Source organism: Neovison vison, chromosome 7 (assembly GCF_020171115.1).
Source record: "Neovison vison isolate M4711 chromosome 7, ASM_NN_V1, whole genome shotgun sequence".
NCBI lineage: Eukaryota > Metazoa > Chordata > Mammalia > Carnivora > Mustelidae > Neogale > Neogale vison.
In genome coordinates, this window is record NC_058097.1 from 205,443,435 (window position 1) to 205,470,519 (window position 27,085).

At 57.6% G+C, this 27,085-nt stretch overlaps 2 protein-coding genes across 12 annotated transcripts in view; both read right to left on the reverse strand.

The window, feature by feature from the left end:
- Nucleotides 1-12,811, reverse strand: part of CTTN (cortactin) — a 29,847-nt gene extending 17,036 nt beyond the window's left edge. For 3 of the 4 annotated variants that reach the window (XM_044259998.1, XM_044259997.1, XM_044259995.1), the window contains exons 1-7: nt 12,729-12,811; nt 8,799-8,893; nt 6,912-6,998; nt 6,747-6,820; nt 4,918-5,047; nt 1,381-1,491; nt 376-430 (exon numbers count right to left, since the gene is read on the reverse strand). In XM_044259998.1, the coding sequence (XP_044115933.1) occupies nt 376-430; nt 1,381-1,491; nt 4,918-5,047; nt 6,747-6,820; nt 6,912-6,998 (457 nt within the window). In that variant the 5' untranslated portion in view covers nt 8,799-8,893; nt 12,729-12,811. The remainder of the gene's footprint in view (nt 1-375; nt 431-1,380; nt 1,492-4,917; nt 5,048-6,746; nt 6,821-6,911; nt 6,999-8,798; nt 8,894-12,728) is intronic. The other variant, XM_044259996.1, reaches the window with a different exon arrangement.
- Nucleotides 12,812-22,793: 9,982 nt separating this feature from the next.
- Nucleotides 22,794-27,085, reverse strand: part of PPFIA1 (PTPRF interacting protein alpha 1) — a 79,376-nt gene continuing 75,084 nt past the window's right edge. For 6 of the 8 annotated variants that reach the window (XM_044260007.1, XM_044260000.1, XM_044259999.1 and 3 more), the window contains 2 exons: nt 25,126-25,196; nt 22,794-24,139 (listed from right to left, as the gene is read on the reverse strand). In XM_044260007.1, the coding sequence (XP_044115942.1) occupies nt 25,138-25,196 (59 nt within the window). In that variant the 3' untranslated portion in view covers nt 22,794-24,139; nt 25,126-25,137. The remainder of the gene's footprint in view (nt 24,140-25,125; nt 25,197-27,085) is intronic. The other 2 variants (XM_044260002.1, XM_044260006.1) reach the window with 1 other exon arrangement.

Here is a 27,085-nt window from a genome sequence, read left to right on the forward strand (position 1 = left end):
GACACAGGTGTAAGCCCGCACATGCGCGAAGACCGTATCAAGCACTTGGAGAAAGTGACGTGCTTCCGCTTTCAGAAAGAGGCTTTAGGAGGCAGCATGACTCGAAGGTCATAGGCGCCGTGTGAGGACCACACAGGGAGTAAAGCATCAGTGATGAGAGAGGGCTCCGGTTCCCACTGCTGGGGGCAGTGAGCTCGTGACCAGCCACGCCCAAGACAGACTCTCCCAGGACAATGCCACTCAGAAGGCAGAAGGCAGCCTCTGTCGCAGCCTGGGAGGCACCATGATGACACTGGACACTCAGGGAGCATGGCCCTCCCCAAGAAACCTCCTCCAGTGACAGTGCCCTCCCCCGCTCCCTCCTGCCCGGCTTACCTCTCTGTGAGGCGTGTTTCTCCGTCTTGCCCTGGTATTCGAAGCCAACAGCGGACTGCAGGTACCAAAGAAAGGGACACACATTTTTAAATGCCTCCAAATCAATTCATCTGAACCCACAATACATACGACATTTTTAAAAACATGAACCATGTTATTTTTTGGCCTCTAATTACTTAACCCTGGTGCAGGTCTAACCAAAGCCCAAAGCTCTGGTGTCTGACATGTGTCGGGCCACGAAACGTGCACCGGGTCGCGGGGGCAAGTACCGCTTGTGGATTTCTGCCCGATGCCAGCCTGGGACGACTCCCACTGCTGCCCATGGCCTTGCTTTCCACGTGAACTCTTCCAAGAGCAACACGGACATCAGGCGTGAGAATGGGGGCAGGGGGGGGTCTGCACCCAGAGCCCCGGGACAGGCAGGTACCATCACCCCATTTTACAGTTAACACAGACCCACGGCTCGCGGAGAAAAGCCTGAATGCAGACTGAGGTGCGAGCCCACAGCCCAGGCTCTCCGACGCTACGACAGAGAGCACAGGTGCTCCCGGGGCTCAGTCAGAGAATCGGGGACAGGCCGAAACCCTGGACGCCAGCCTTAGTTCTGGGTATGGGCGAGGGGGTTGGGGGCGGGGCTCTCCCGTGTCCCAGGGATGTCCATACAGTGTGGGTGGCTAGACAGGGTCCCAGGGACACCTTCTCAGGCAAACGTGAGGCTGTTTCTGGTCCATCTGATGACGCAATAGCAACCCAGAGGACTGCCCCCACAAGAGCAAAAACGATCCCTAACGCGTTCCTGTCCTCCCGTCCTCAGCCCAGCGAGCCAACCATCTCCGAGCCCCGGGGGGGATGGGGGGGCGCTGGGGGTTCTTCCAGGAATCCTGCTCTCAGGATGCCCACCTGGCAGTACGGAGTCGGAGCCACCCCGTGCTCCAGTGACAGGCCCAGCGGAAGCCACGGTCTGCAGAGAGTGGCCCGATGGCTGGGCCCACGCCCCCCACTCACCTGGTCAACTCTGTCCACCTGGACACCAAACTTGCCTCCAAAGCCGCGGACGGAGTCCACCTGGGAGCAGTGCTTGGAGAGCTTCGACTGGTACTCGTGGCCGACGGCCGACTGCAACAGGGTGCGGGGGGGGGGGGGGTGAGCTGCCGGCTGCACCAGTCCCCCACAGCCCGGGCTGGGCTCCTCCCCAAAACACACACAGCACGAACACCGGGAGAGGGGGTGCCCAGAGCTGCCTGAGACCCTGCCAGGTGGGACCTCTGGACGCAGTGCGGACAAGGCAAGGACCCTGCTGTCAATTCCGTCCCAAACCCAGCCTGCGACCTCCGGCCTGCCCACAGAGACTGGTGGCGACAGTCCCTTGCTCCGCTCAAGCGTGATATGAGACCAGGAACCAAAAATACCCTAAGGGACAGGGCTGCACACAGCATGCTTCTGTGAAGACACACGTCCAGCCACTAGTACCGAGCGAGCGCCCCGTCCAGGCAAGGAGCAGCTGCCACTGTGTCCATTCATGGCCCTCGGGAAAGGAGGCGGACTCAGCCACCCTCTGCCTGCGGAGCCGTTTGCTATAGACCCTGTCAGTTGGGCTTCTGGGCCACACCGACCACCCAGCTCTCTGTAAACAAAGCTTCTGGAACACGGCCACATCTGCTCACTTATATCCTGAGACCACTTCTGAGACTCAGCCACCAAGTTCTGAAAACTGCCTGAGACCCCATGGCCTGCAAAGCTGAACACGTTTACTACTGAGCCCCAAGCACCGCCAGCCCCGCCCCCAGAATGGACAGGACCATGGACAGCGGGGCCCCAGGACACAGCACAGGGACCGCACAGCGGAGCCCGCCTTCTAGCTCCGCCCGACACACCACCGGGGAACCACACCACAATCACCTGCCGCTCGTCTGTGGGGCTTCACAGGACGCCCTGGTTCAGGGGTCACCCCACCGCGGACCCTCCATGGGCAACTCACGAGTCCATTCTCGCCATATTCCAGGGGAAGGAGCAGCGTCCTCCTGGAAGCTCTGGGGCTGCGCGACCACCGCCCGCACCCCGAGTCTGCTCAACATCGGTACTGACAGACAAGCTCTGGGGCACGCCGCAGCCTCCAGGGCCCCTGGCCAGAAAGCGGCCAGAAAGCGCTGACAGAGCAGCCCGGAGGGGCAGCCTTCCAAAGGGGCCCCCCAGCATGAATCGCACCAGAAAGAAATGAAAGAGGTTTTAAGACTTTCCTGACAACGTAGCCGCGGTGACAGTCTGGGAACTTTCCTCAACCTTTCTATCCACACAGACTGACCTGGCTGACGTCCTGTTCGTGACTAGAGCTCAGCACTGGGCAGGGCGCCGCCTGGACGCACACTCCAGGTCCCAGGGTGTGGCTGTAGCCAGCTCGACCCCGAGCGAAGGGCAGGGGCCCGAGAGCCGAGCAGACAGGGGCTGGCAGCTGCCCCACCGGTCCAGGCCACAGGCCTCTGGCCAATCCGTGCCTGTCTGAGGTGGGTCTTACTCCCGGAAGACTCTACTACATCGTCCTCAACTGCTGAGACCTTAGGACTTAGGGCTTTTTCCAACTTCTGGAGAGAACAAGTTACAAGTAAGAGTGACTAGGCTGGGGAATCTTCGTTCTTTCTGACAACAGGTCCAACTGTGCCCCCAGAGCCGCAAGCGAGCCTCGTCGAAGTGCGCAGTGAGGCACGGGCGGAGGAACCTGAGCGCCATCAGCATCCCCCGCCGGCTCCTCTTTAAGGGGTCCCACACACTGCACTGGCACGAAGGGGCTCCCCTGAGCCACCTAGGGATGGTTAGCACGTCGGCCAGGGACGTACAAGCCAGGCACTCGGAAGACATCCCTGGACACCTTCATGGTGGCCGCCAGCCAGGCACGAGGTGAGGACAGGCACCAGCCTTGAAGAGCCTCCGGGGAATGGAGGACAACAGGGAGAAGGTACAGGGGAAGGGTGCTGCGGGCTGGCCGGAGTGGGGAGGGGAACACTCCTTAGGGAAGCTTCTCGACTAGAAAGGCCTGAGGCCAAGGTGCTGAGCGGGCAGGAGGCACAGTCCCTCAGCAGCACGGAAGCCAGAAGTGAATGCCAGGTTCTTCCTGCCATCCAGCTTCCTTGACACCTTGTTTTTCCCAGGGTGTCATTTTTCCAACCCAGACCCGGGGCCCAAACTAATCGATAATTTCTCTCCGACTGCCCACACCCCATGCGCACACGTTTCGTTCGGGGTGAGAAAGGCTTCTACCGACTTGATTCTTTCACTGGCCTAAGGACATGGTGGTTCTGTGGGTTTGCACTGCAAAAAGCTACCAGGCTTTTCTTTAGAATCTGAAGATTAGAGGCACCTGGGGGGCTCAGTCGTTACGCATCTGCCCAGAGTCCTGGGATCAAGCCCATCAGGCTCCCTGCTTCTCCCTCTCCCACTCCCCCTGCTTGTGTTCCCTCTCTCGCGGTCTCTTTGTCAAATAAATAAATAAAATCTTAAAAGAAAAAAATCCAGGGGCGCCTTCGTGGCTCAGTGGGTTAAAGCCTCTGCCTTCGGCTCAGGTCATGATCTCAGGGTCCTGGGATCAAGGGCCACATCGGGCTCTCTGCTCCGCGGGGAGCCTGCTTCTTCCTCTCTCTCTCTGCCTGCCTCTCTGCCTACTTGTGATCTCCGCCTGTCAAATAAATAAAATCTTTTAAAAAAAAAATTAAAAAAAAAAAAAATCCATAGATCCTTCCGCTGCCCGCTTTCCCTGTCCAGACATGTCTAGGAATGAGTATCACACCAGGAAATGTCCGTGTCTTTCCTGCAGCTCACACTTGGTCCAACTCCAGCTTGGGTGAAGTTCGGACCTGGTTTGGGGTGCCCACAGGCCCCCCCCCCCCACTCTGTGGTAACACGGTGCGGCGTGGTACACTGTGACCCAGCAGTGGCGTTCCATGTCCGCTCAGACACTGAATCCGATCCGTGCGTGCGGCGGTGGGCGGGAGGCAGGTCTGGAATTACAGACCAGAACCAGAACACGTCCCTGCCGACGGCCTCCCCTCTACACAGGATGCGGGCAGACACTGTTCTCAGAGGGAGCGACCTCGCCTGGCCTCGTGGGCAGGGGCTCCGTGTTTCACGGAGCGCCAGACTCCCGTGTGCGGTTCATCACGCACGGGGGACGTCAGCACACCTATGGGGTTCATCGTTTGCCTGCGGCGTGAAACCGGGGCGCCCCCAGATTTGGTCCCGGTCGGCAGGTTGGTCCGGGTTAGGCAGCAAGCTGAAGGGCGTGTGGCAGTCACGCCAACGCCGGCGGTCAAGAGGCTTCTGGGCTCTGTCTGGGTCCCAGGGCAGGCCGCCCTAGTGTCCCCACACCCCAGCAATCATGAGACCCTCCAGCAGCTTCTGAAGAGCGGGAGTCAGGTCAGCCAACAGAGAATGACGTCTGGCAAATCCCAGCTCCGAGACAACGACTGCAAACGTTTAACCCAAGGAAGTCGGAGCCCCTTCTCGGCCGACCACGTGCGAGCCGAGAACAGACGCGCAGCGGCCGCGCCTCACCTTGTCCATCCTGTCCTGCTCCACGCCGAACTTCCCTCCGTAGCCGTGAGAGGCTTTTGGTCCCGTTTCAAGCTCCTTCTCCTTGAGGGTCTGGTGTTCTTGAAAAACGTTCTCTCTCAGCTTGTGTATGCTTGAAGGGAAGAGAGGAAATGAGAGCAAACCAACGGAACAGAAGTGCACCCTCGCCTTCGAGGACACACAAGGACGAGAGACGTCACCTTCGAACCCCTGTGATCTCGTGACTCTGGCCCCCCAAGGCCCCGACTTCATCACACTTTCCTGACTCCTCTGCCAGCCGGCCCACCTGCTCCAGCAGCTTAAACTTAAGGGGGAAAAGAAACCAATGTGCGCACCTACAAGGCATCCCAACCCCCCCCCGAGTAGCTACCCCGAGACGTGGACCTTCTCTCAAACAGAGAAAAGGTTCTGCTTCATCAGGTAACAGCACCAGGAGAAGCAGTTCTGTGAGCGCCACCCAAGGCAGAAGGGGAAACAAAGTCAGCAGTCCCTTACTCCAGACACACTGAGGACACTGGTCCAAGACAGTGAGGCAGAACATTTCGAGAGTGTCCCTTTACTTGAAATACTCTAGCTTTGGAAATATTCAAAAGTGAAATGAAAGACTTTCAGATTTATCATCCAAAGCCACTTTTTACCGGAAAATACTGGGGATCGTGAAACAGATCACAAGCTGTGGTCAAAGCCTGGCAAGTCAGGGAGTATCTACAGCTGTCCCCATCAGACCACAGGTGGCACAAGCCCACCCCCCACCCCCCGCAGGAGCAGGAAAAGAACACTGCTCCTCACCCCCGGAAGGACCCCAGGGCCCCCAGAACCGTCCCGGAGGCTGCTCCACCAGAGAACGCCAGCGACGGCCAACACGTCTCAAAGCCATGGGAACAGAGAGAACGAGGAGAGGAACGGGTGACCTAACCCACTGGGGAGGCGGCCTGAGGCACGACAGTGCTGGCCCCTCTCCTGGCAGGCCCGGGGCCCTCCCTCGACGTCCTCCTGGGACTTCTGCGGAGGGTGCGGGCCCCGCAAGTCAGGGAGCAACGGACACTTGTGTCTAAACCGCCCACATCACGGGCCACAGCCTCTTCTATGGATGATTTACCGACTCTCTCGGCCAAGAAGGGCCTCATCTTCCTGAGACAGTGGGGCCGAGCAGGACCAATGGTGCCAACAGTCCCAGGGGTCACCTGCTCAGGGACAGTCCTTCACGAACAGAGAGTGAGAGGGACGTTCTGAAGCCAGTACAGCCTACTCAAAAGCCTGAGCACATTTTAAAGTCGGTTTTAGCTACACTTCCTGACAAGGAAACACCACCGAGAGAGGAGACAGGTCAAGACAGGGCCGAGTCGGGACCAAGGCCACGTTCTCCTACAGCGGCGATCACTCAGTTCCCCTATTTTGGGCTTTACGCGAGAACACGGTGCTTAGAATCCAGGACCCGAAAGCCCGTGATAAAATAGTAAGACTGTAAGCGTCACGGCGGGGGCGGGGTGGTGTTCCGGGTCTGAGGCTTTCAAGGACACTGCATGTCCGAGACGGGCCACTGGCAAAGGGGACGCAGGGGACCATGTCCCGCAAGGAGAGTGGACGCCAGAACTGCAAATGAAGGACTCGTCGCAGCAGGAGCTTGGAGTCGCTGCGTCTGTGAGCGCGCGCGCACACACACACACACACACACGCAGAAGTACATCACCGTGTCCCACCCTCGTCTCCCGCAGTGAATGGAGGGACCGCGTGAGGGACAGAGGCCAGGGCCCCCGGCCCACCTGCTGTCCGCTTTCCAGGGGACCGTTTTCACACCAACAGGCTCTTACTTGATGTGTTCCTGGTGCCCAGACCCCTTCACGGTTTTGGCCCCCCATCTCTGCTCTTTCTCGCTCACGTCGTTCTGAAAAGAGGAAGACACGATCAGCGGACTCCCCATGACACTGGGGACCTGCGGGGGAAAGCCGCTTTCGGGACGGGATGGAGGCTCGTACCACAAAGTCGGGGTCGGTCTCCCAGTCATCAGCGCCCCCGTCGTCCTGGGTGATGGACACAGCGTGGCCTGCCGAAGCCTTCCACATCTGGAAGAGCAGTGCGCAGAGTCACGGGGGCTGAGCGGGCGCCCCCGGCACCCCCACTGCAACCCAGCTCGGGGGTCGCCTGCCCCGCGCGGACCCCAACACGAGAAAGGAATGGAAGAGAACACTGTGTTTCTAGCCCTGTTCTCAGAGGGCATCCAAAACACGTGTCAGGAGGTGCTGCCTTCAGTTCAAGTGAGAACATCTTCGGGAAAATAAAAACATCACGCGTGCGCTTACTTCGTGAAGACCCCGTCCCTCCCGCAAAAAACAAAAGGAAACAGACTACCCGTTTTGCTTTCTAGTGCTCAGTGGACATGCAAGGGCTTCCTTAGCTCGGACTCTGCACGGGAATAAATGTTCCACGTGATTTACGAGGGTCCCTCCCCATCCACCTGGGGACGCAGCCAGGACACCAACTGCCAACCTTTCCTGCCCGGGCAGCCCCGAGGACGGGAGGTGGCCTTTCCGCCCCAGCGATGGTTTCACCTGGCACAGAGGACGACGGCTTCAGGGCGGGGCAGCAGTGGCATTTCCTAACCACAAAGGTAAACTCTAACCTTTCAACCTTTAATGGTGTCGAGAGAAAACGAGGTCTGAGAACAGCGGACCCGTCTTCCCCAGAAGCATTCAAAAAATTGCCCCGAGCCAGGAAGCACCTGAGAGATTATTTTAACTCGATCAACCAAAAGCTTCTGTGGCTTGAACTCAGACAGGACCGAAGCCCCTCAGGAGCCCGAGAACCTCCCGTCCGGATCCGCCCGACCCCAGCTCTGCTGGGCCTCAAGTCCAAACTCAAGGTGGTAGTGAGGGGCGTAGGACAGCACTCTCAAGTTCCCAGATGCGACTCCGGTCACTGTCACCTGAGCTGGGAAGTTTGCTCCTGGGTAAGGCAGGACCAACACAGTCCCTTCAAGGCCACCGCAAACCCTGCTCTCCTCTGTCCAGCTGTCCCAGGCAAGGCAAGAATTTCCCAGATGTAATCTGCTTTTGACACGAGTTTAGCGAAAAAACAGACTAAACGCTCAGCCCTGGGAGGAGCAACCAGCTGTGCCCCGTCCCCTGCGCCCACCTACAAACGCAAGGACAGCCGCCTGAAAATTCGTCTGCCCACAGTCTGCCTCTCCCAGTCAAACGTGCCCCATATGTCACCACAGTAGAAAGGGGCCACAACTGTGGGACGTCAGCTGCCCAGGGGTCCAGCCACTGAGGACACAGTCACGCAGAAGGACAGGGTCTCTGGGGAGGGCCAGCGCGGCCACCTTTCCCCCTCAGGCAAAGGTGAAAGGGGACTTTGCTGCTGCTGTCCTGGATGCAGGCAGAGAACACAGCAGAGCCAACCTTCATGGGTCCTTCTGGAAGCCGGCCTCCTGCGGGCAGGGTGAGCACTGGCCCCTGCTTCCTGACACCCTGCCTGGCAGCTCCTCCCACCCTCCACAGCACAGATCCAAGAGGCCAGATGGCTCCTCCCAGAACAGAGAGGCTTCCAGAGACTTCTGGAACCCCCTTCTCTTTCACCCACAGGCAACACTGGAAACTGGGCTGACTCACTTTACCTAATCTCCACACCCAACGTGGGGGTCCGAACTCACGACCCCAAGACCCCAAGTTCAAGAGTCGCATGCTCTTCTGACGGAACTGGCCAGGCGCCCCTTGCCTTACTTTTTAAGCAACATTTCCTCCAGAAAATGATGGTCCCCACCTCTGCAGACCCAAAGGGAGAACACCCACTCCCCCTCCTTGCCCGGGGACCCACCCGACAGTCCGAGGGGAGACACGGGGAGACGCTCACGGGGCACAAACCTTTCTTTCCGGCTGGCGACGAAAGGCTGCTCAGGGGTCCCTGTGGAAAGCCAGTGCTCCTGCGAGGAATTTCCAGCATTTGGGAGTGATTCTGTCTGCGAAAACATGAAGGGCAGAAAGCTCAGAAGCAGCCAGTCTGGGCAGAGCCCGGCGCACACGTCCTTCCGGGAAACTCTGACACCGTTCCCCGCAGCGCCAGGCTTTGTAAGGCAGCCTGAACGGGGGACGGCAGGATTCGCAGGCGACGAACTTTTAAAGCTCGACGTTCAGACACACTGAGAAAAGGCAGAAAACAGCAAAGCTTCCCAAGACTCACAGCCGCGGGGAGCTGCTTCCCCGTGCCATGGCACACAGATGTCTCCTGTCGGCTACGATCCGGACACGTCTCCGTTTTTTGCTCCTTCTAAATTATGACTGCTCAAAATCCTAAAATCCTATTACTGTGAGTTTAAGAAAATAATAACATAAGGAAAACTCTGAAGGGATCGTGCGTGGCTGGAGACAAAAGCCGCACGGTGACGGTGCAGGGTGACGGTCACCGGCAAGAGAAGGGGGCAGCGCTCCCAATGCGAGGGTGCGGTTACCGGCAGCACAGGGATCGAGACTCCAGCGCCTCGGGCCACCGAGGAACCACCTTCTCCACCACCCTCTCCCGAGACAACAACTCCCACCGGCACTGTACTGCCAGACGTCCCAGAGCCAAGGAATCTGGTCCCCTTGCGCCTAGAACAAGTCCTTCAGAAGCACCAGCTGCCTGCATCGGACCCAGCCTGGTGCCACGTCAGGAACTGGATGGATGATGCTTTGCCAGCCTTCCCTACACTCCCTGTTGCGTTCCTGACGCTACTACTCACCCCTCCTCTCTTCTCAGTCCCCTCTGGAGACCCTAACTTCTGTAGGCTGCTTAGTACATGCTAAGGGCTGAGGTTATTACCGTAATTAGTGAACACGTGTAAAAATCCACGCAAGGGTGGCCAGGGACAGACCCAAGTCCACACTTACCACCCCCTCAAATTTTTCAATTAAAAAAAAAAAAATCACAACAATAACTGAGAATGTAAAAGCCTAGGTCTTTTTTTGGACCCAAAGATAATCCCTCTGGCACCCTACCTCACACCATATACAAACACTAACCCCAAAACAGGTCAGAGATCACACAAACCTAAGCTTTCATTATTAAACTGTCACAAGAACACGTCAGTGTAGATTTTTATCACCTTCAGTTTGGCGACAGCTCTTACTTAGATGTGACACCAGAAGCACAGGGGAGAAGAGGAAAGAACAGAGAAATTGGACAAAACTGAAAGGTTTTGCTTCAAGAGACACCGGCAAGAGACTCAGGACCATTCCCAGAACGGGAGAAAACAATGTTTCCAGATCATATACCCGAAATAAAGAACCTGGGCCACTCAACAGCAAACAGGACAATTAGCCATGTTGTAAAACCGGATGGAAATATCTGAACCGGGTAGAAATATCTCCAAAGAGGAGGAAATGGCTGCTGAGCTCACACAAGAGAGGAGGGAGCATCAGCAGGGAAGAAAATGCAAATCAAACCCCCAAGTGGGCTCTGAAGCTGAAACAAAACACCAGTGAGGCAAGTGAGGCGGGGTGCAGGCCCCAGAGCCCCAGCACCGTGCGAGGGAAAACAAGTAACAGAGCCACAGGTCGGCAAAAGGTGACACACAGTCACCACTGGCCCAGCAGTCTCCACCCCCAGAGGCAGGCCCAAGAGAAAGAAAAATTTACGGCCGCACAAAACCTTGCATGGGAACGGTCGGGCAGGATTCTTCTTTAGGGCCAGAAAGCACGAACAAGGCCAGCGCCCACGTGATGCAGCAGGTCCACGTGACCCACTCGTGCTGGAATGTTATCTGGCAACACGGAGGGACCTGACCACCCGCTACAGCACGAGCGACTCCTGAGAACATGCGAAGGGCAAGAAGCCAGACACAAAACCCCACGTATCAGCCAATCTCCTTCACATGAAATGTCCAGAACTGGCAAGTCTAGGGAGACAACAGTAGATCTGTGGTTACCTATACTGGAAGGAGGGAACAGGGATCCTTTTGAGGGGATAAAATTACTCTCAAGTCAACTGTGCTGATAGTTGCACAAGTCAATGTGTTACAAAACGACTGAATTGTTCCCTTTAACCCGGTGAGGTGAATTATACGGTGTATGAACTGCACCTCAGTAAAACTGTTACCAAAATACACCCCTCACCATCAACGGACCTTCCTTGCAAACGTCACACGTCACATGAACTCATCAAGACCGCACAAGGGTGACATCACCATGCGCCACCATATAAACCGAGGGGAACACTGTATGGGACAAAAGTTCTAGATGACGGGACAGAGTTGGCTTCCCATTAAGGTCACTATGGCCAGCGCAGCAGAGCAGCAGACTGAACCAGAAGGCCCTAGCTGTGTGCACAGCCGGCCACTCCTCACACCGCACTCCCCAGAGAAAAGCCCCTGCCTGGCGCCTGGGCTTGCTTCCCCACCAGCCCGCACCCCCACAAACCTGAAAGACTAGGCCGGGGCTGGAGCCCACATCCTGCGGCCGCTGGGGATGCCTGGCATCCCGCACCACCAGGCCATCCCGGTGCTCCCCAGCCAGTCCAGGTGCTCCCGAGGACTCAGGCCTTCCACCACGCCCTTTCTGAGCACCTCCCTGGGCTGCCCCGCACCCAAGAAGTCTGAATCACCCATCGCAACCACTCAGACAGGCCTTAAAGATAAGCCCCTCAAAATGACCCACCCAAAACTCAGCTGCAGCCCCTGGGAGACAAAGGATCAGAAACCACCCTGCAGCCCCTCCCTCTATATTCTTATTCCAGAGCACTGGAAAGCGGCCTTTAGGGCTCTTCCTGCTCTGGGGGAAATCTGGGATTGGTTTTCTCAGACAGACCCGGCTGCCTCCAAGCACTGTGGCAGTGACTCACCCCACGGTCAGAGGGAGGCAGGGACAACAGGGGCCTGTCCAAGGCACAGCCCTTCCCAGCCCTGGGCCCACCGGGCCAGACCAAACGCCAGAATGCAGGGGGTTAACCCCTGACAAAGCACAGCGGGGCCAAGTCCACGCAGCCCAAATGGGGCGCTGGCAGGGCGGTCTCTGGGAGGGGACGCCCACTCAGGATGCCTCTGCAGCTGCGGTCAGCGGAAAATGGGATTCCTCCCCCAGAGGCCCCACTCCCCCACAGATTCCAGTCTCAGGAAGCCCTGTCCCCTCTTCTCCCGGCCCTCCAGCGGGGCGATCGAGCTCCCAGAATATTCAAGAGACGGAAACCCAACCACCAGCCCAAAAGAACCTTTCTGGTGACTTCCAACACCCCCAGAGGAGGGGCTGCTCCAAATTTAGAGCCTCTCGACCAGCCGCAGCGGCGCGTGTCGCTGCATTCCCACTGACCTGATTGCAGAACTTCCCGGTAGGTGCCCCCGGCTCCCGGCCCCACCTCGCCCGACCCCGGCCCTCCTCCGGCTCCAGTCCTCCCCTCCCTGGCCCGACCTCGGCCCTTCCCCGGCCTCTCCCCACCAGACCCCGCCCCTCGGACCCCGGCCCCGCCCCGCCGGACCCGGGCCCACCGGACCCCGGCCGACCCGACCCCGGGCAGACCCCCGGTCTCCGTCCCTCGGCTCTCACCCCCCGCCCCTGGGGGCCAAGCACGCCGCACTCAGACCGACGACCCCCCGGCGCCCCCCCTCCCCGCAGCCCCGCTCAGGGCCCGCAGCCCTCCTCTCGCGGCCCAGCGACCGGCCCGCGCCCCCCCTCCCCCGCCCCCGCCCGAAACCGCGAGCGGAAGCGCGGCGAGACCGCAGCGACCGCCGCTTCCTTCCCGTTCCGGAGCTGGCGGCGCCCAGGGCAGCCGGCAGAGGAGCCGGGCCCCCGCCCTGCAGCCCGGCCGGGGAAGCCGCGCTCGCTCACCGCGGCCTGGCGTCCGTCGCTCCCGGCCCGGCCCTGGCTCCGCCGCGCCCGCTGCTCCCGAGCGCCCGGCTCCACTTCCGGTTCCGCGGCGGGGGCGGGGCCGCATCCGGGTCCCGGCGAGGCCCCGCCCCGCGTCCTCCGGACGAGGGGGAGCGGCGGGCTGTGGGCGCCCTGGGAGCCGGGCGGTGAGTATCGCAGGGCCGGAGCCGCCTCCCGCGCGCACGTGGCACCGGCCGCGCCCTCCGCCGGCGGCCGCGCGAGCTCGGCCCGAGAGTGCGGGCGACTCCCTGCGGAGTGAGTGCGGGGCGCGCGCTCGGCCTGCGCCGGGGCGGGAGCTCCCAGGGCGTGCGCTGGGATCCCGAGCACTGCCCCGGGTGACAAGGGGAGATGCGCCAGGCCAGGGGGACTCCCAGGAAGGGGCTGCAGGGGTCAGTCAGCGAGGGGACGCATCCTCGTCCACCCGTCCACCCACCGTCCTTTCTTCCGCCCGCCCAGCCACGCATCGTCCATCCTCCACCCGCCCACCTATCTGCCCGCCTCCATCCACGACCCGCATCTTCCACCCACCCACCCGCCGGAGCATCGTCCGTCGCCTCCGTCCTTCCTTCCGCTCTCCATTCACCCACCCGTCCACCATCTGTCCACCCGGAGAAGGCCACATATGTAGCAAGAACAGAGAGTCAGCAGGATAAACATGGACCTCGTCCTCAGGGCCCTTCCAGCCTAGAAGGGAAGTCAGGCATCATCACACGGACACATAATTAGGAAACAAGATAAATGCTATGAGAAAGTCCAAAGTGTTGTGAAATTGTACTGCGGGGGGTGGGGCGCCTGGGTGGCTCAGTCGTTAAGTGCCTGCCTTCAGCTCGGATCATGATCCTAGGGTCCTGGGATGGAGCCCGGCATAGGGAGTCCCTGCTCGGCGGGGAGTCTGCTTCTCCCTCTCCCACTCCCCCTGCTTGTGTTCCCTTTCTCTCTGTCTCTCTCTGTGTCAAATAAATAAATAAAACATTTTAAAAAGAAAAAAGAGAAAAAATTGTACTGGGGAGAATTTGGGACCTCAACTCACCCAGGAGATCAGAGAAGGATTCTTTTGGGCAATTAACATTTGCACCAAGATGTGAAGGTCAGTAGAAGTAAGGAGGTCAGGAGGGAAGAATTTTCCAGGCGCAGAAAACAACGTGTACGAAGGCCCTGAGGCAGAGGAACCAAAAAAAGTTGGGTAGAAAAAGTACAGTGATGAAGCACGGCAGTGGGATTGGCGGGGCACAGCAAGGACCTTGGTCTTTATTCTAAAATAAATGGGAACGGGCGCCTGGGTGGCTCAGTGGGTTAAGCCGCTGCCTTCGGCTCAGGTCATGATCTCGGGGTCCTGGGATCGAGTCCCACATTGGGCTCTCTGCTCAGCAGGGAGCCTGCTTCCCTCTATCTCCCTCTCTGCGTGCCTCTCCATCTGCTTGTGATCTCTCTCTGTCAAATAAATAAATAAAATCTTTAAAAAATAAAATAAAAAATAAAATAAAATAAATGGGAAGTCCGTAGAGGAAGTTAAGCAGAGAAGAGACATCATAAAGTTTCTATTATAATGAGATCCCTCTAGCTTCTCTGTGGGGAATCGTTGGAAAGACAGGTAAAAGCCCAGGACAACCAGTTAAGGCAAACTTGTGGTAGCAGGTAAGATGGAGAGAGTGAGAGACATTGAGAAAGTTAAATTGTCAGGTTTGGATGGATTAGGGGTGGCAAAGGAGATGTCAGGTGTCAAAGGATAATTTTAAAACATAAAGTGACTTTCCTACACATATACCTGTAAAATGAACACATGTCAAAGATGTTATGTAACTTAATAATGAATGAAGCAATAAGGCGTTCCAGCTTTTCAAGGAGAAGCCAAGGGACCGCTGAAATGAATATGCAAAACCAATCTATCCACAGGGCAAGAGTCAACTGTATTTCAGTACATTCGGCTAATTTGTTTATCTACGGACAAGAATTACTTGCATTGCTGTATGATTTCTTCAGAAGTATGAGAGAGTGTGAGCAAAAACTCTAGCCCATGGAATCAAATGATTACCAGAGGCCCCCTGAGTTCTGCTGAAAATTTTCCGATAATCACTTTTGTCATTCTAAAGTATGAAATCCTTCCTTACAAAAGGATGGCCAGATGCTCAGACAGGGAAAATGGAGGGAGGTGGGGTGGGGGAAGAGAGAAGCACCCAGATGGAGGGGTCAGAGTCGGAATACGGATTTGGACTTGGCACATCGGAGGCACCATCAGGTTGAGGCTCAAGAGAGGAAGATGCGTCTTCAGCCGGGGGTTTAAAAGTAAGCAGGAGAAGGATGTAAAAAGTGGTGGGAAAGGATCAGGGAGAGAGTCCAGCAGAGGTGCAGAGGTGGGAGAGAACCAGACATGCACGGGGAACAAGGGTTTCTCCCCTTCCATCATGACTGCAGCCCCGACGGCGCTGGGTGAGATGCCCGCAAAGGGAGTGAACTCCGTCTTCCCTGGAGGACTGCACTCACTGAGGACAAGAATGGGTCCTTTCACGCAGACTGCGGAGGTCGAGGCTCCGACGACCGGCCCCTAGCTCCCCCACCGACTAGCTGCCCGGCTGTGGACAGCCGCGGTGCGTTTCCATGCCTCGGTCTCCCCAGCCGTGCAGCCAGCACCCGCGTCCCGAACTTGTAATATGAGGACCGAGTGTCGTTCTATGAGCCCAGGCCGGGCATGCGGGTGCCTCGCGCGTGGGCCCCCAGGTGATAGCCACAGGCGGAGGGAGTCGGTGAGGCCGGGAACAGAATCTTAAGCAGAGATGGAGGCAAGCGTCCGCCTTGGGCTCAGGTCCTGATCTCCAGGCCCTGGGATGAGCCCCGTGGGGCTCCCTGCTCAGCGGGGAGCCTGCTTCCCCCTGCCCCGCCCCCACCCCGTGCTCATGCTCTCTCTCAAATGAGTAAGTAAAATCTTTTTAAGAAGGCAGAGACGGAGGGACGCCTGGGTGGCGCAGTTGGTTGGACGACTGCCTTCGGCTCGGGGCGTGATCCTGGAGTCCCGGGATCGAGTCCCACATCGGGCTCCCAGCTCCATGGGGAGTCTGCTTCGCTCTCTGACCTTCTCCTCGCTCATGCTCTGTCTCACTGTCTCTCTCTCTCAAATAAATAAATAAAAAAAAAATAAAAAAATCTTTAAAAAAAAAAAAAAAAAAGAAGGCAGAGACGGAGATCCTAGAGGCTGGCCGACACCCCAACTCCTGAGGCCTCACAGCGGGGGGCGCCTACGGGCCTGGGGCGACGGTCCCGCGCACGCCCGTTCGCTCGGGAGCGCGCAGGTGCTCCGCTCCGCACCCGCGGTTCCAGCCCCGGTCCGAGCGCGCGCCTAGCCCGGGAGCCTCGCCAGGGAACCGCCCACGACCTCGACCTCAGCCAATCAGCACGCCGCACACCGCAGCCGTCTGGCGCTGATTGGCTCGCGCCTGGGCTTCAACCTGGCCCAATGGGGCTTCACCCGGGAAGTGCCGCCCCCGCGGACGTGAGGTCCCTGCCCCGGCCGCGGGGCGCGAGGGCCTCCGGCTCCGGTTCTCGGTGGCTGCGGTCCGGCGGCGGCCGGGGCGCCCTTCTCCAGCAGGGCTCCGAGCCCGCACGGCCCCGGCCGCCCGGGGCGGTCCCCACCAGACTGCGGCCGGGGGCCGGGGGCCCTCCCTGGAAGGCTCGGGGCGCCCCGAGCCGGCGCGCGCCTGCTGGGGCTGCTGCGCCCTCGCGGCGGGCGGGGCGGGGCTCCAGAGACTCGCCGTCCGTCTCGGCCGCGGGGGAAGGCGAGCTGCGACCCCGCCCGCACCCCTTCGGGCTGCACTGCAGGAGCGGCCCTTCCTGCGCCCTCCAGCTCGTGGCTGCGTCGCGCCGCTGGCCTCCGACCCCTGCCCCGGACCGCGGTCCCCGAGCCCCCGCTGCCCCGCTCGAGGAGGGGTGGAACTGCATTTCGGGCCCAGCGGAGTAACCCGGGACCGAGCCCCACCTTTGCCGCAGGAGGGAAGATCCACGTGCAGGGGATTAGGGCAGGGACTTACCGGTTTTTCCCCTAAAGATTTTGTAAGATCTCGCTACCCAAGGTGGCGCTTGAACTCACAACCCGAAGGTGGGGAGTCGCTTCCTTCGGGGACTGAGGCAGCCAGGCGCCCCTGGATTTACTTTTTGGAGGCCACCATCCAGCCCACCACAAAGGCCCCTAAAAATGTTTTATTTTAAAGATTTACTTATTCGTGAGCGAGTTAGAGTGGGGGGAAGGGCAAAAGGAGAAAAGCAGACAGCGGTCTGCCAGAGCCCTAGCCGGGCTTCCATATGAGGACCCCCAAGATGGTGACCTGAGCTGAAATCAAGAGTCAGACCCTTAGCCCGCTGAGCCACCCAGGGGGCCTGAAAAATGTTTTAAAATCAGAGGGAGGGGCGCCTGGGTGGCTCAGTGGGTTAAAGCCAATGCCTTCGGCTCAGGTCATGATCCCAGGGTTCTGGGATTGAGCCCCGCGTCGGGCTCTCTGCTCCGCAGGGAACCTGCTTTCTCCCCCCTCTCTCTCTGCCTGCCTCTCTGCCTACTTGTGATTTCTCTCTGTCAAATAAATAAAAATCTTTAAAAAAAAAATGTGTTTAAAATCAGAAGGAGGGCGCCTGGGTGGCTCAGTGGGTTAGGCCGCTGCCTTCAGCTCGGGTCATGATCTCGGGGTCCTGGGATCGAGTCCCGCATCGGGCTCTCTGCTCAGCTGGGAGCCTGCTTCCTCCTCTCTCTCTGCCTGCCTCTCTGCCTACTTGTGATCTTTCTCTGTCAAATAAATAAATAAAATATTAAAATAAATAAATAAATAAATAAAATAAAATCAGAAGGAAAAAGATTGAAATTTTAAGTTGAAGAACATATTTGTAGTTGCTGTATTCATTTTGATACCAATATATTTGTAAAAATAAAATTTTCCCCCAGAGTAAAGAGCCTACAAAGTGTACAGAGCCCCTGAAAATGAGAATTCTGAGCAGCTCACAAGGAGCCCAAGTCCCACAGTGAAGTGAGACCTCACCCTCACCGTTAATGCCTCCGTCGTTCCTGTGGGTCCTGGCGCGCCCAGGAGCAGGCGTCTGCGGGCCTGGCTGGGTTCGACTCTTAGCGCACAAGTTATTATTACCAAACCTGTGCACTTGAGTATTGTCTTCATGCTAAGGGCTCATGGCCAAGAAATTGTTTTTGCTAAATTAAGAACAGGTTATCTAGGGGCACCTGGTGGCTCAGTGGGTTAAAGCCTCTGCCTTCGGCTCAGGTCATGATCCCAGGGTCCTGGGATTGAGCCCGGAATCGGACTTTCTGCTCAACAGGGAGCCTGCTTCCTCCTCTCTCTGCCTGCCTCTCTGCCTACTTGTGATCTCTGCCTGTCAAATAAATAAAAATCTTAAAAAACAAAGAAACAAACCAAACAAAACACCAGGTTATCCACAAAATAATTAATCTCTTATTCTCTCTGTTCCAGGGACAATAGTGATCACATGGAGGACCCACATGGAGGTGGGTCATGGGGGGGGTGGGAGGGGCACTTTGCAGCTGAAGCTGACTGGTGAGACCTCCAGGAACCACGCTCTGTGCTTCTTTGCAAAGGGACTGGCCTGGTGTCTGGGTCTCTGTCCCAGAAAAGCGTGGAAGGAGTGGCTTACAAACAATAGAAACTTTCCTTCCCAGAGCTCTAGAGGCTGGAAGTCCGAGATAGGGCACCCGCAGAAGCGGTGTCAGGAGAGAGCCGGCTTCCTCATTCACAGAAGGCCAGCTTCCCAGTGGGCCCTCTCATGACACAGGGGCAAGGGAGCTCTCTGGGGCCCCTTTACAAGAGCAGCGGCTTGAGCCCCCCCCCCCACAGGACCTGAGCACCTCCCAAAGTTCCCACCACCAAACACCATCTCGTCCTGCATTAGGTTCAGTATGAGTTTCAGGGGGACACAAGCGTGCCATCCGCAAGGGCGACCTAGCTGTGTCTCCCGTAGAGATGGATGGAGTCTGCATCTCTAGCCTCTTGCATCCTGGCTGGGCTTGGGACCTGCTCTCAGCATAAGGTGGCAGGAAACAACGGGGTATGAGTTCTGTGGACAGCGTTCAAGGGCTCTAGCCCTGACGGCCCCTTTGTTTCGGATCTTGCATTTCTGGAGCCGGAGGAGGCCCTGCAATGACGCACCCCGGTGGGCGGTGAGCGGGCCACGTGAGCAGGAGCACGGGTCCCCCGAACCTGCAGTTCGCACGAGCCCGTGGTCCCTGGCCCATGGGGGCATCTGAGAGAGACCAGCCAAGGGGCCACCCAGGTTGGCAATCCAGCAAATCAAGAGAAACAGTAAATCGTTGTTTCTTTACCATGAAGCTCTGGGGAGTACAGGGAAGAATCCACGGCAGATGGAGGTCTCGGGGGGGCGGGGGAGTTGGACGAAGACCACATACAGACAGACAGAAGGCCGCAGAACATGTGACAGTTCATGTGGGACACGAGGTTCCAGTCATCTGCTGCCATGTAAGAAGGCACGCCAGAAGTTCACGAGAAAAACCAACCCTCGAACCACACTGGCACATCGGGGATCGTGAGTGTGGACAGGGGGCAGGGCAGCGGCTCATGTCCTTTCCAGTGGAGAGTTGGCAGGGCTGGTGCTGACGCTCGGCCGGATGTCTGGGAACTTGGTTCTCCCTATGGGGGGAGATTGTCATGGCCTGTCCCCGGCCTGTCATTGGGGACTGGGCTGTCCAGTGTGGCTCCCTCACTTATGAGCCAGGCACATACCGTGGGGTGGGAGGAGCCTCTGGGGTCTCACCATTCATGGCGCCAACGTGGGGCTCTCTTGGGCTCCCTTACAGCGTGGGGGTTGGTCTCTGGGCGGTTGGATGTCTACTAGGGAGCTGGTTTCTAGAAGGCTGCCATCAGCAGCCTTGATGATCACTGCAGATGATCACTGCGGTGGTCCCCGAGTGTTCCCTCTGCACATTCCCGTGGTCAACCAGTGGCCCAGGCTTAAGGCGGGGGGCATTAGACTCCACCCCAGACGGGAGTTGTCACAAAGGACCTGTATGTAGCCCATCGCAACCGGGACACACTTCTCCAAGTCTGGTACGTCGCCGCTCCCAGGACGCCTTCACCCACCATCAACCCAGATGCCCCTTCACCGATGTTATCTCCCAGCCAGTCCCGGGCGCCATTTCGTCCATAAACCCTGGGGAGCACAGTGGTACCCCGTGCCCGCCGTGCTGTAAGCCCCGCAGTCCACTTGGCTGCCAGTAAATGATGCTAACTGCTCATCCCCCTCAGAGAGCTGCCAGTAGTAGGTGCATCCTGACTGGTGAGCCGGGAGCCCACACGAAGCACGTGTTTCTTAGGGGAGAGGCAGGAGGAGAGGGGCAGGGGCGGCCGCACACGGGCAGGGAGGGGGAGCTAGGACGGTGGCCGCTGCTGTTTCCCTTAGAATTGAAGGGGCGCCTGGGGGGCTCAGTTGGTTAAGCATCTGCCTTGGGCTTGGGGCATGATCCCAGCATCCTGTGTCAGGCTCCCGACTCGGCAGGGAGCCTGCTTCTGCCTCAGCCCTTCCCCCTGCTTGTGCTCTCTGTCCAAAAAAATAAATAAATAAAATTTTTAAAAAAAATCTTAAAAAAAAAAAAAAAAAGAGGGGCACCTGGCTGGTCCATTGGTGGAGCGTGTGACTCGCTGACCTCAGGGTCATGAGTTCGAGCCCCACATTGGGTGTAGAGATTGCTTAAAATCGTGAAAGAATAAAATTAAACATTGAACAGAAAATGGGGTGATGGAGAAGGGAGGGCCCCGATCCCTTCAGCCCCGTAGCTTGTGTGATGTCACAAGTCCTCGGTGACACTGCTTTTGTTCAATTAAAAAAAATTCAATTTACTTTCTTTTTAATTAAAAATTTTAAAAATTGTTTTTAATTTGAGGAGAGCATGCTGGGCTGTGGAGCTGAAGCCAGGAAGCCACGGGCTGGTGGCTGCCCCTCATGGCGGGGAGAGAACTGTGTTCTGTTGGCTTCCTTGGAAGAGGGCCGGCGAGACCCATTGAAAATAATGCAAGATGGGCCCCCCTCGGACCGGGCTGCGGGACAGCGGGCACGTGGGGGAAATCAGGACACCCCTGCACAGCTCCATCTGCACTGGTCCAGGGGTGCCCCTCAACCCGCAGCCTCCACTGCAGGACCCCAGTGCCCAGGCGGGCGCTGCCTCCTCCCACCAGCAGGGATGTTAGCTGTGGTCACGCTCTCCCCGGCACCTCCAAGTGGCTGCCCAGAGCAGGCCCTCCACAATAACCTCCAGGGGGTTATTGGAATAGCTTTTTAATAGGGCAGAGTCCCCCCAGGCCCCCAGCCCGGCCGTCACCAGTCTCTGGCCAGGCGATACTCGGCACACTCAAGTTCAAAGCTCAACCACGAGTAAATCTGTCTTCGTGCCAGAGGTGCGCCTTCATGATTTTATGTCCTCTGCTCTCCTCTGGCCAGACCCTGGCCTGCTCCCTCCCCAAATCTCAGCTCAGCAGCTCCCTGCTCTCGGCTCTCCACTCTCCGTACCTGGAGACAGTCCTGTTCGCTGGGAGGGTGGGGCCCGTCCTCCCTACCCTGATGTCGCCATTAGAAATGTCGCGCAGTGAGGCGGGCTGACGGGTGAGCCCCCCCAGCAGACCTCCTCTGTCCAGGCCTCCAGAACCTGTGAATGGGGCTTCACTTGGAAAAGGGGTCTTTGTTGATGCAGCTACGTGAGGGAGCTTGAGCCCATCCTGGACCCCCAGGGAGGGCCCCTGACAGGTGTTCTAACGGGAGGCAGAAGGTACGAGAGGCCGGGAGAACAGCGCGGAGCTGGAGAGGCCCGTCCACCTGCACACAGGACAGAGTCAGCACGTTGTAAGGACTAGAACCCAAACCCACGGTGCTTCAGAACACACGAAGCAAAACAGGGAGGAGGGCTTAGGCCCAGCAGCGGGGAGGGCAGCGGCGGGAGGAGCTCCGTGGGAGCACGTGGGGCCAAGGCATGACAGAGGAGCCCTGGGACATCCATGTGGGAAGGGGAGACCCCAGACGGGCAACCAGCGGGCCTTCTCAGAGCCTCGGAACGTCCCAGACAGCTACTTACGGCTCTCTTTCTCAGCAGACGTTTGCTTTTTAGGCATAAATGGAATCGGCAAGGGAAATCTTTTTTTTTTTTTTTTAATATTTCATTTAGGGGCGCCTGGGTGGCTCAGTGGGTTAAGCCGCTGCCTTTGGCTCAGGTCATGATCTCAGGGTGGTGGGATCGAGTCCCGAGTCGGGCTCTCTGCTCAGCGGGGAGCCTGCTTCCCCCTCTCTCTCTCTGTCTACTTGTGATCTCTGTCTGTCAAATAAATGAATAAAATCTTTAAAAAAAAAAGATTTCATTTATTTATCTGACAGTCAGAGATCACAAGTAGACAGAGAGGCAGGCAGAGAGAGAGGAGGAAGCAGGCTCCCTGCTGAGCAGAGAGCCCGATGCGGGACTCGATCCCAGAACCCTGAGATCACGACCTGAGCCGAAGGCAGGGGCTTTAACCCATTGAACCACCCAGGTGCCCCGAAAAATTTCATTATTATCCCCACCCCAATGGGGATCCGGTCTCCGGCATGGGGAGGGGGAGTCGGCTCCCTAACCTAGCCCTAACCGCCCCCTCCCCTCTGCCATGCACCATGCGGGTTCCCAGGGGCCACGAGAAGTATAAGGACGCAGCCCTGGGTACCGTCTCTGGTCCGTCACACGAGGACAGCAGCGGGAGAGGAAAGCCCAGGCAGACGACCGCCGGGAGAAGAGAAAACAGATGAGGACGCACGCTTGCACATGCACACGCTCCCCGGCCTCGCTGGGGCCCTGGAGGGGGCCACGGAGATGCGAGTCTCTGCGCCTCCAGGACCCAGGGCACAAACATCAGGTCCCCCTCTGGGTGACACCCGGGGCCTGCACATGCACCCTTGGGCTGTTTGGGTCTCTGAGCTGCTGTGCACACTAGACCCTCCGCACCACCACGGGCCCACAGGGGACGCGCACAAATGAGTCAGCGACGCCCGGTGGCTGGTTGTCAGTATTCTTTATTGGCAGTGGAAAACGCTTCAGTACTGTATTGAAAGACAGCAATAAATAATACTGTGATAAAAATAGCTCAAAAGTAGACTGTACAGACTTTGTTACATAGTCAGGAAGTTTCACAAAAGATTAATAGAAAAACAGAGCGGTAACAGTGAATTGTACGAGTAAATGAAAAGCTGAAACCAAATGTAGAAAGACATGCCGTTTCCAGCGCTATCAGCGGCATAATAAATAACGCACCGTGGTCGGACACATTTCTTGCTGGCTTTTTAATATGCCGAGGAGAAAAGAAGAGTTACATTTGCTCCTTATATAATCCAAAAGGGCTATCTCATCAAAGTCTAAAAACCTATGACTAGGTCCATTCTTTAAACATGTTTACAAACAAATGTAAAAAGATGATTTACATAAGAAGAGTAAGGCCTTGTTAGAGTTGCACAACATTATTTCCAGGACGGCGCCCTCCTCCCCTGCGGGCACCCAGCTTGGGGGGAGGCAGTGCTTCCTGACTGGTCCTCTGAGAGTCCTCGCCAGCGAGCTCCGCACCAGGAGGGCGCCCAGGCCGCCCCCCCCCAGGCCCTCAGGATCCTCAGCTCGCCCCAAGCCCCCCCAGGGGGCGAGGCTATAAAGAGTCCAGGGGTCCTAAGAGATTCCCATAGTGTTCCGATAATCTTTCCAGTCCAAATTTTCAAAAGCTGATACTTAACACCAGATAGTTTAAATCTGTTCAGGCTGTGGAATAAAGCATTTCTTGCCAGAAAAAGTAGACTTAAGGTCAGTCATTAAAATACAACAGTTGCTTGAAATCGAGTCTGCTTCTTTCAAAATGATTGTTGTGGAGCTGGGTTCCGTTTGACAGCACACGTTGTGTCATGATGACTTTACGAGCGTGGAAAAATCTTCTCTGTCAGGGTTTATTAATAACAAATTAAGCAATGGTAATTACAATAAATGCACAATTTACAAAAGCCCTAGATTTGTTCTTAGGATTTATACATACAAGCATTACAGTACATTCATCTGAAAGACTAAAATTAGATAAAAGTACATGAATTGATTTGAAAGGATATTTATAGCCTGGATATACATGAAAAAGTCAGTAACTATGTAAATGAAGTCATAAGTTTACATAAATATAAGAAACATTAAATTCTAAAATATTTTCTCTATGGTATTCATGAATTTTTCGCTAATTAAAAACTCTGTAATAAAATATCTCACGGTCCATATAACAAGTATTAACAGATTAAAGATTCCATTGAACTTTAAAATGTAGTCTTTGTTGGATTCAAAATGCTGCGTAATCATCTGTAGAAGTAGTGCGGGTAAACTGGAAAATAAAAACAGACAAAAGAATTAGCCTTTTTATCATTATTATTATTCACGTGGAACGTGTTATTTGTTTCAGGGAAAGAATCAGCCTTAAGACGGGCCGCGTGAGCAGCGGCTTCCGGGCCGGGCGGGTCCCAGCGCGCCTCCCCTCCTGCGACCAGAGCTTCAGCCCCTCTGAGAAGTTAGAGAAAACACCGAGCTTTTTGCTTGTCAATGAGAATTCATTTCTGCCTGTGTCTAAAAGTTACCAATTTTTAAAAAGGATGAAAAAACAGAATTTTGAAAAGGTTTAATTTTTAAGTAACTCTACACCCAATATGGGGCTGGAACTCGACCTGAGACCCAGAGCCACACGCCCTTCAGACTGAGCCGGCAGGGAGCCCCAGCAACCACACCGCCAGGCTGACGGAGGAAACCCAAGTAAGAGCAAACAAAGCCACCCCCCACCCCAGGGCCCCCAGAGCAGGGGCAGGAGGCCGGGCTCCTGGGCCTGCACTGGAAATCTCAATCCACAAACTCAGCCCCTCTCTGGGCAACGCACTTGGCTTTTTGTTTCTTTGTGGTGTTTTTAGACCAGCCTCTTAGGGCACCCGGGGGACTCAGTCGGTGAGGCGTCTGACTCCTGGTTTGGGCTCAGATCGGGCCCTCAGGGTCGTGAGATCGAGCTCCACATCAGGCTCCACAGGCAGCGCCGAGGCCGGGAGAGGTGCAGGCAGCCACCTAGGCGCCAGAGACCTTCTGGGGCCAGCCCACCAAGGGCCGGGTTCCTTCTCCTGTGCTGTCCTGCCTCTCCCCGCCCGCACCCCCGGGAAGACAGGAGCGGACACCGGAGCCAGCAAGGACAGAAGTGCGACACCCTATGCCGCTCCCGGACCCAGGACACGGCGGCCTGTGTGTGCGGCGCGCACGGTGGCCACAGGGGCTCATGCGCACACTCCTGCGTGGGGCCCTGAGCTCCTGGGGCCGCCTCTCCCGGCTACTCACCCGCAGGAGGCGTCAGCAGGAGTAAGTCCTGACCGTGGCGGAATCCAGCCTCTGCGGTCCCGACACGCCGCCTGCTCCGACGGCCACGAGGGGAGGCGTGCAAACACAGCATGCGGTTAGTCTCAGAGCGGCACACACACGCACACACACACACGCACACGCACACGCACATTCACGCCCATAGCAGCGCCTACAGAGGGGCTCCCAGGGGACCTCTGAGCGGGACTGAAGGAGCCAGAGGAGGGGAACTGAGTCACCAAGTGGCCTTGTCCCCCCACCCCCTGAGCAGCCCAGGGCCCCCGGGGGCAGCAGGGGACAGGAGAGCAATTCTGCCACACTCATCTGCATTAGTAACAATCATGAACACGGTGACTTCGTCTCTCCTCCAGATTTATAGACTTTTCTTTCAGCCCTAAGTATCCATCTGTCCAGGGAGAGTGGGAGGCAAACAGCCTGGCAGTAAGCTGAGCGTTCCCAGGCTGCTGCGGGGCGCCCAGGGCCCGTCCCGAGGCCCGCTCTGGCCGTCTGTCCGGGAAGGACGGCCTTGCCCTCCCGGCAGCAGGTGCGGGACTGCGCTCAGGAAACCCAAGCCCAGCGCCCCTTCCTGCGGCAGCGGCGGGCGCGCCTCCAGGTGCTCCGTGCTATGAAGAGCCCCCGCGTGGCTCGGCTGCGTGCCACGGGCAGTCCCCAGCCCCAGCCCCGTCTCCCACAGGCGGCCCAGGAGCCCTGTTACTGATGTCCGCCCTGGGGCCGGGAAGCACGTGCAGGGAGCTGGGGCGCCGGGCCCCACGCACCCCACGTTTCAGAAGCCAGGACGCCCACGGGACCCGAGTTATGCCTCTGGGCCATGCGGGCAAGGGTCCCCTCCTGGGGCTGTGCTCCCTGCACCTTTCTCGAGGCTCATGTTTCGTTCACCCCAGCTGCGATCCAAACGTGGCTAACCTTTCTAACAAGCCGGATGCGGTTTGTGAAGCGAAGCTGCGAGGAAAGCCGGGGAGCAGGCCAACTGCCCCGGAAGCCGAAGGCTAAGTGACCACTAAAACCTAGAGAAATCATCTACAGGCTTCTTGAAGAAAAAAGCTATTTTTTTCAAAAGGCTGGGTTTTTCCCTCGTTAAGCATGTTGCTGAAGTCTGGCGAAGACATGCAGTGTTTTAAATGAAAACACCGCCCGGTAAGCCTCCCTCACTCAAAGCTCAGCGAAGGCTTTCTGGAAACGGCTTTCCTCGGGCTGTCCGTGGGCAGCGAGAGCACGCGCAGCCCTCGGCACAGGCAGAGCGAGGGGCCCGGGAACCGGAACACCGCGCTGTGCGTCTACACCCGCGCCCTTCCCTGCAGTTGCCTAGCCCGCCCACCAAGTGTCACCCAGGCCCACGGGTTGGGGCCACGCCGGACACTCGCCAACCGCTTCCCATGAAGGACTCGCTGCCACAAGCCGTCAGTGAGGAAGACGCTAGGGCAACAACCACTCTGCAGATGGGGACACTGAGGCACAGGGCTCAAGGTCATGCACCTCGCACAGGGCAGAGCCCGATTCCAGCCCAGGCCGGGGAGTCTGGGCCTCCCTCTTGTCACTGAGTGGGACAGGGTCAGAGTGGAGCCGTCCCTCCGCAGGCCACAGACACATCCTCACTCGCAGAGGGACCATCCGGGGACCATCACGATGTGACACGATGACCGTCCAGCCAGAGGACTGACAGCACCAGCTGTGCTCTGTGAGACCTCCCGGGGTCCCCACTCCCTGCGCCACCCCCTCTTACAACGTGTCACGGCCCGGACAAGTGCGAGCAGGGACGGAGGTGGAGACTGCGCTGATGACAACGGACTAGTCGCTCCTCCCGCGCACAGACAAGTCCCAGGGGTGAAGGACGCGGTGGGAAAGCTCCTGCTGCTCAGGACAGAGCCCCCCGGGCCGCACGGACACGTCTCTGCACGCGTGCTGCTCGGCTTCCTCAGTCGGG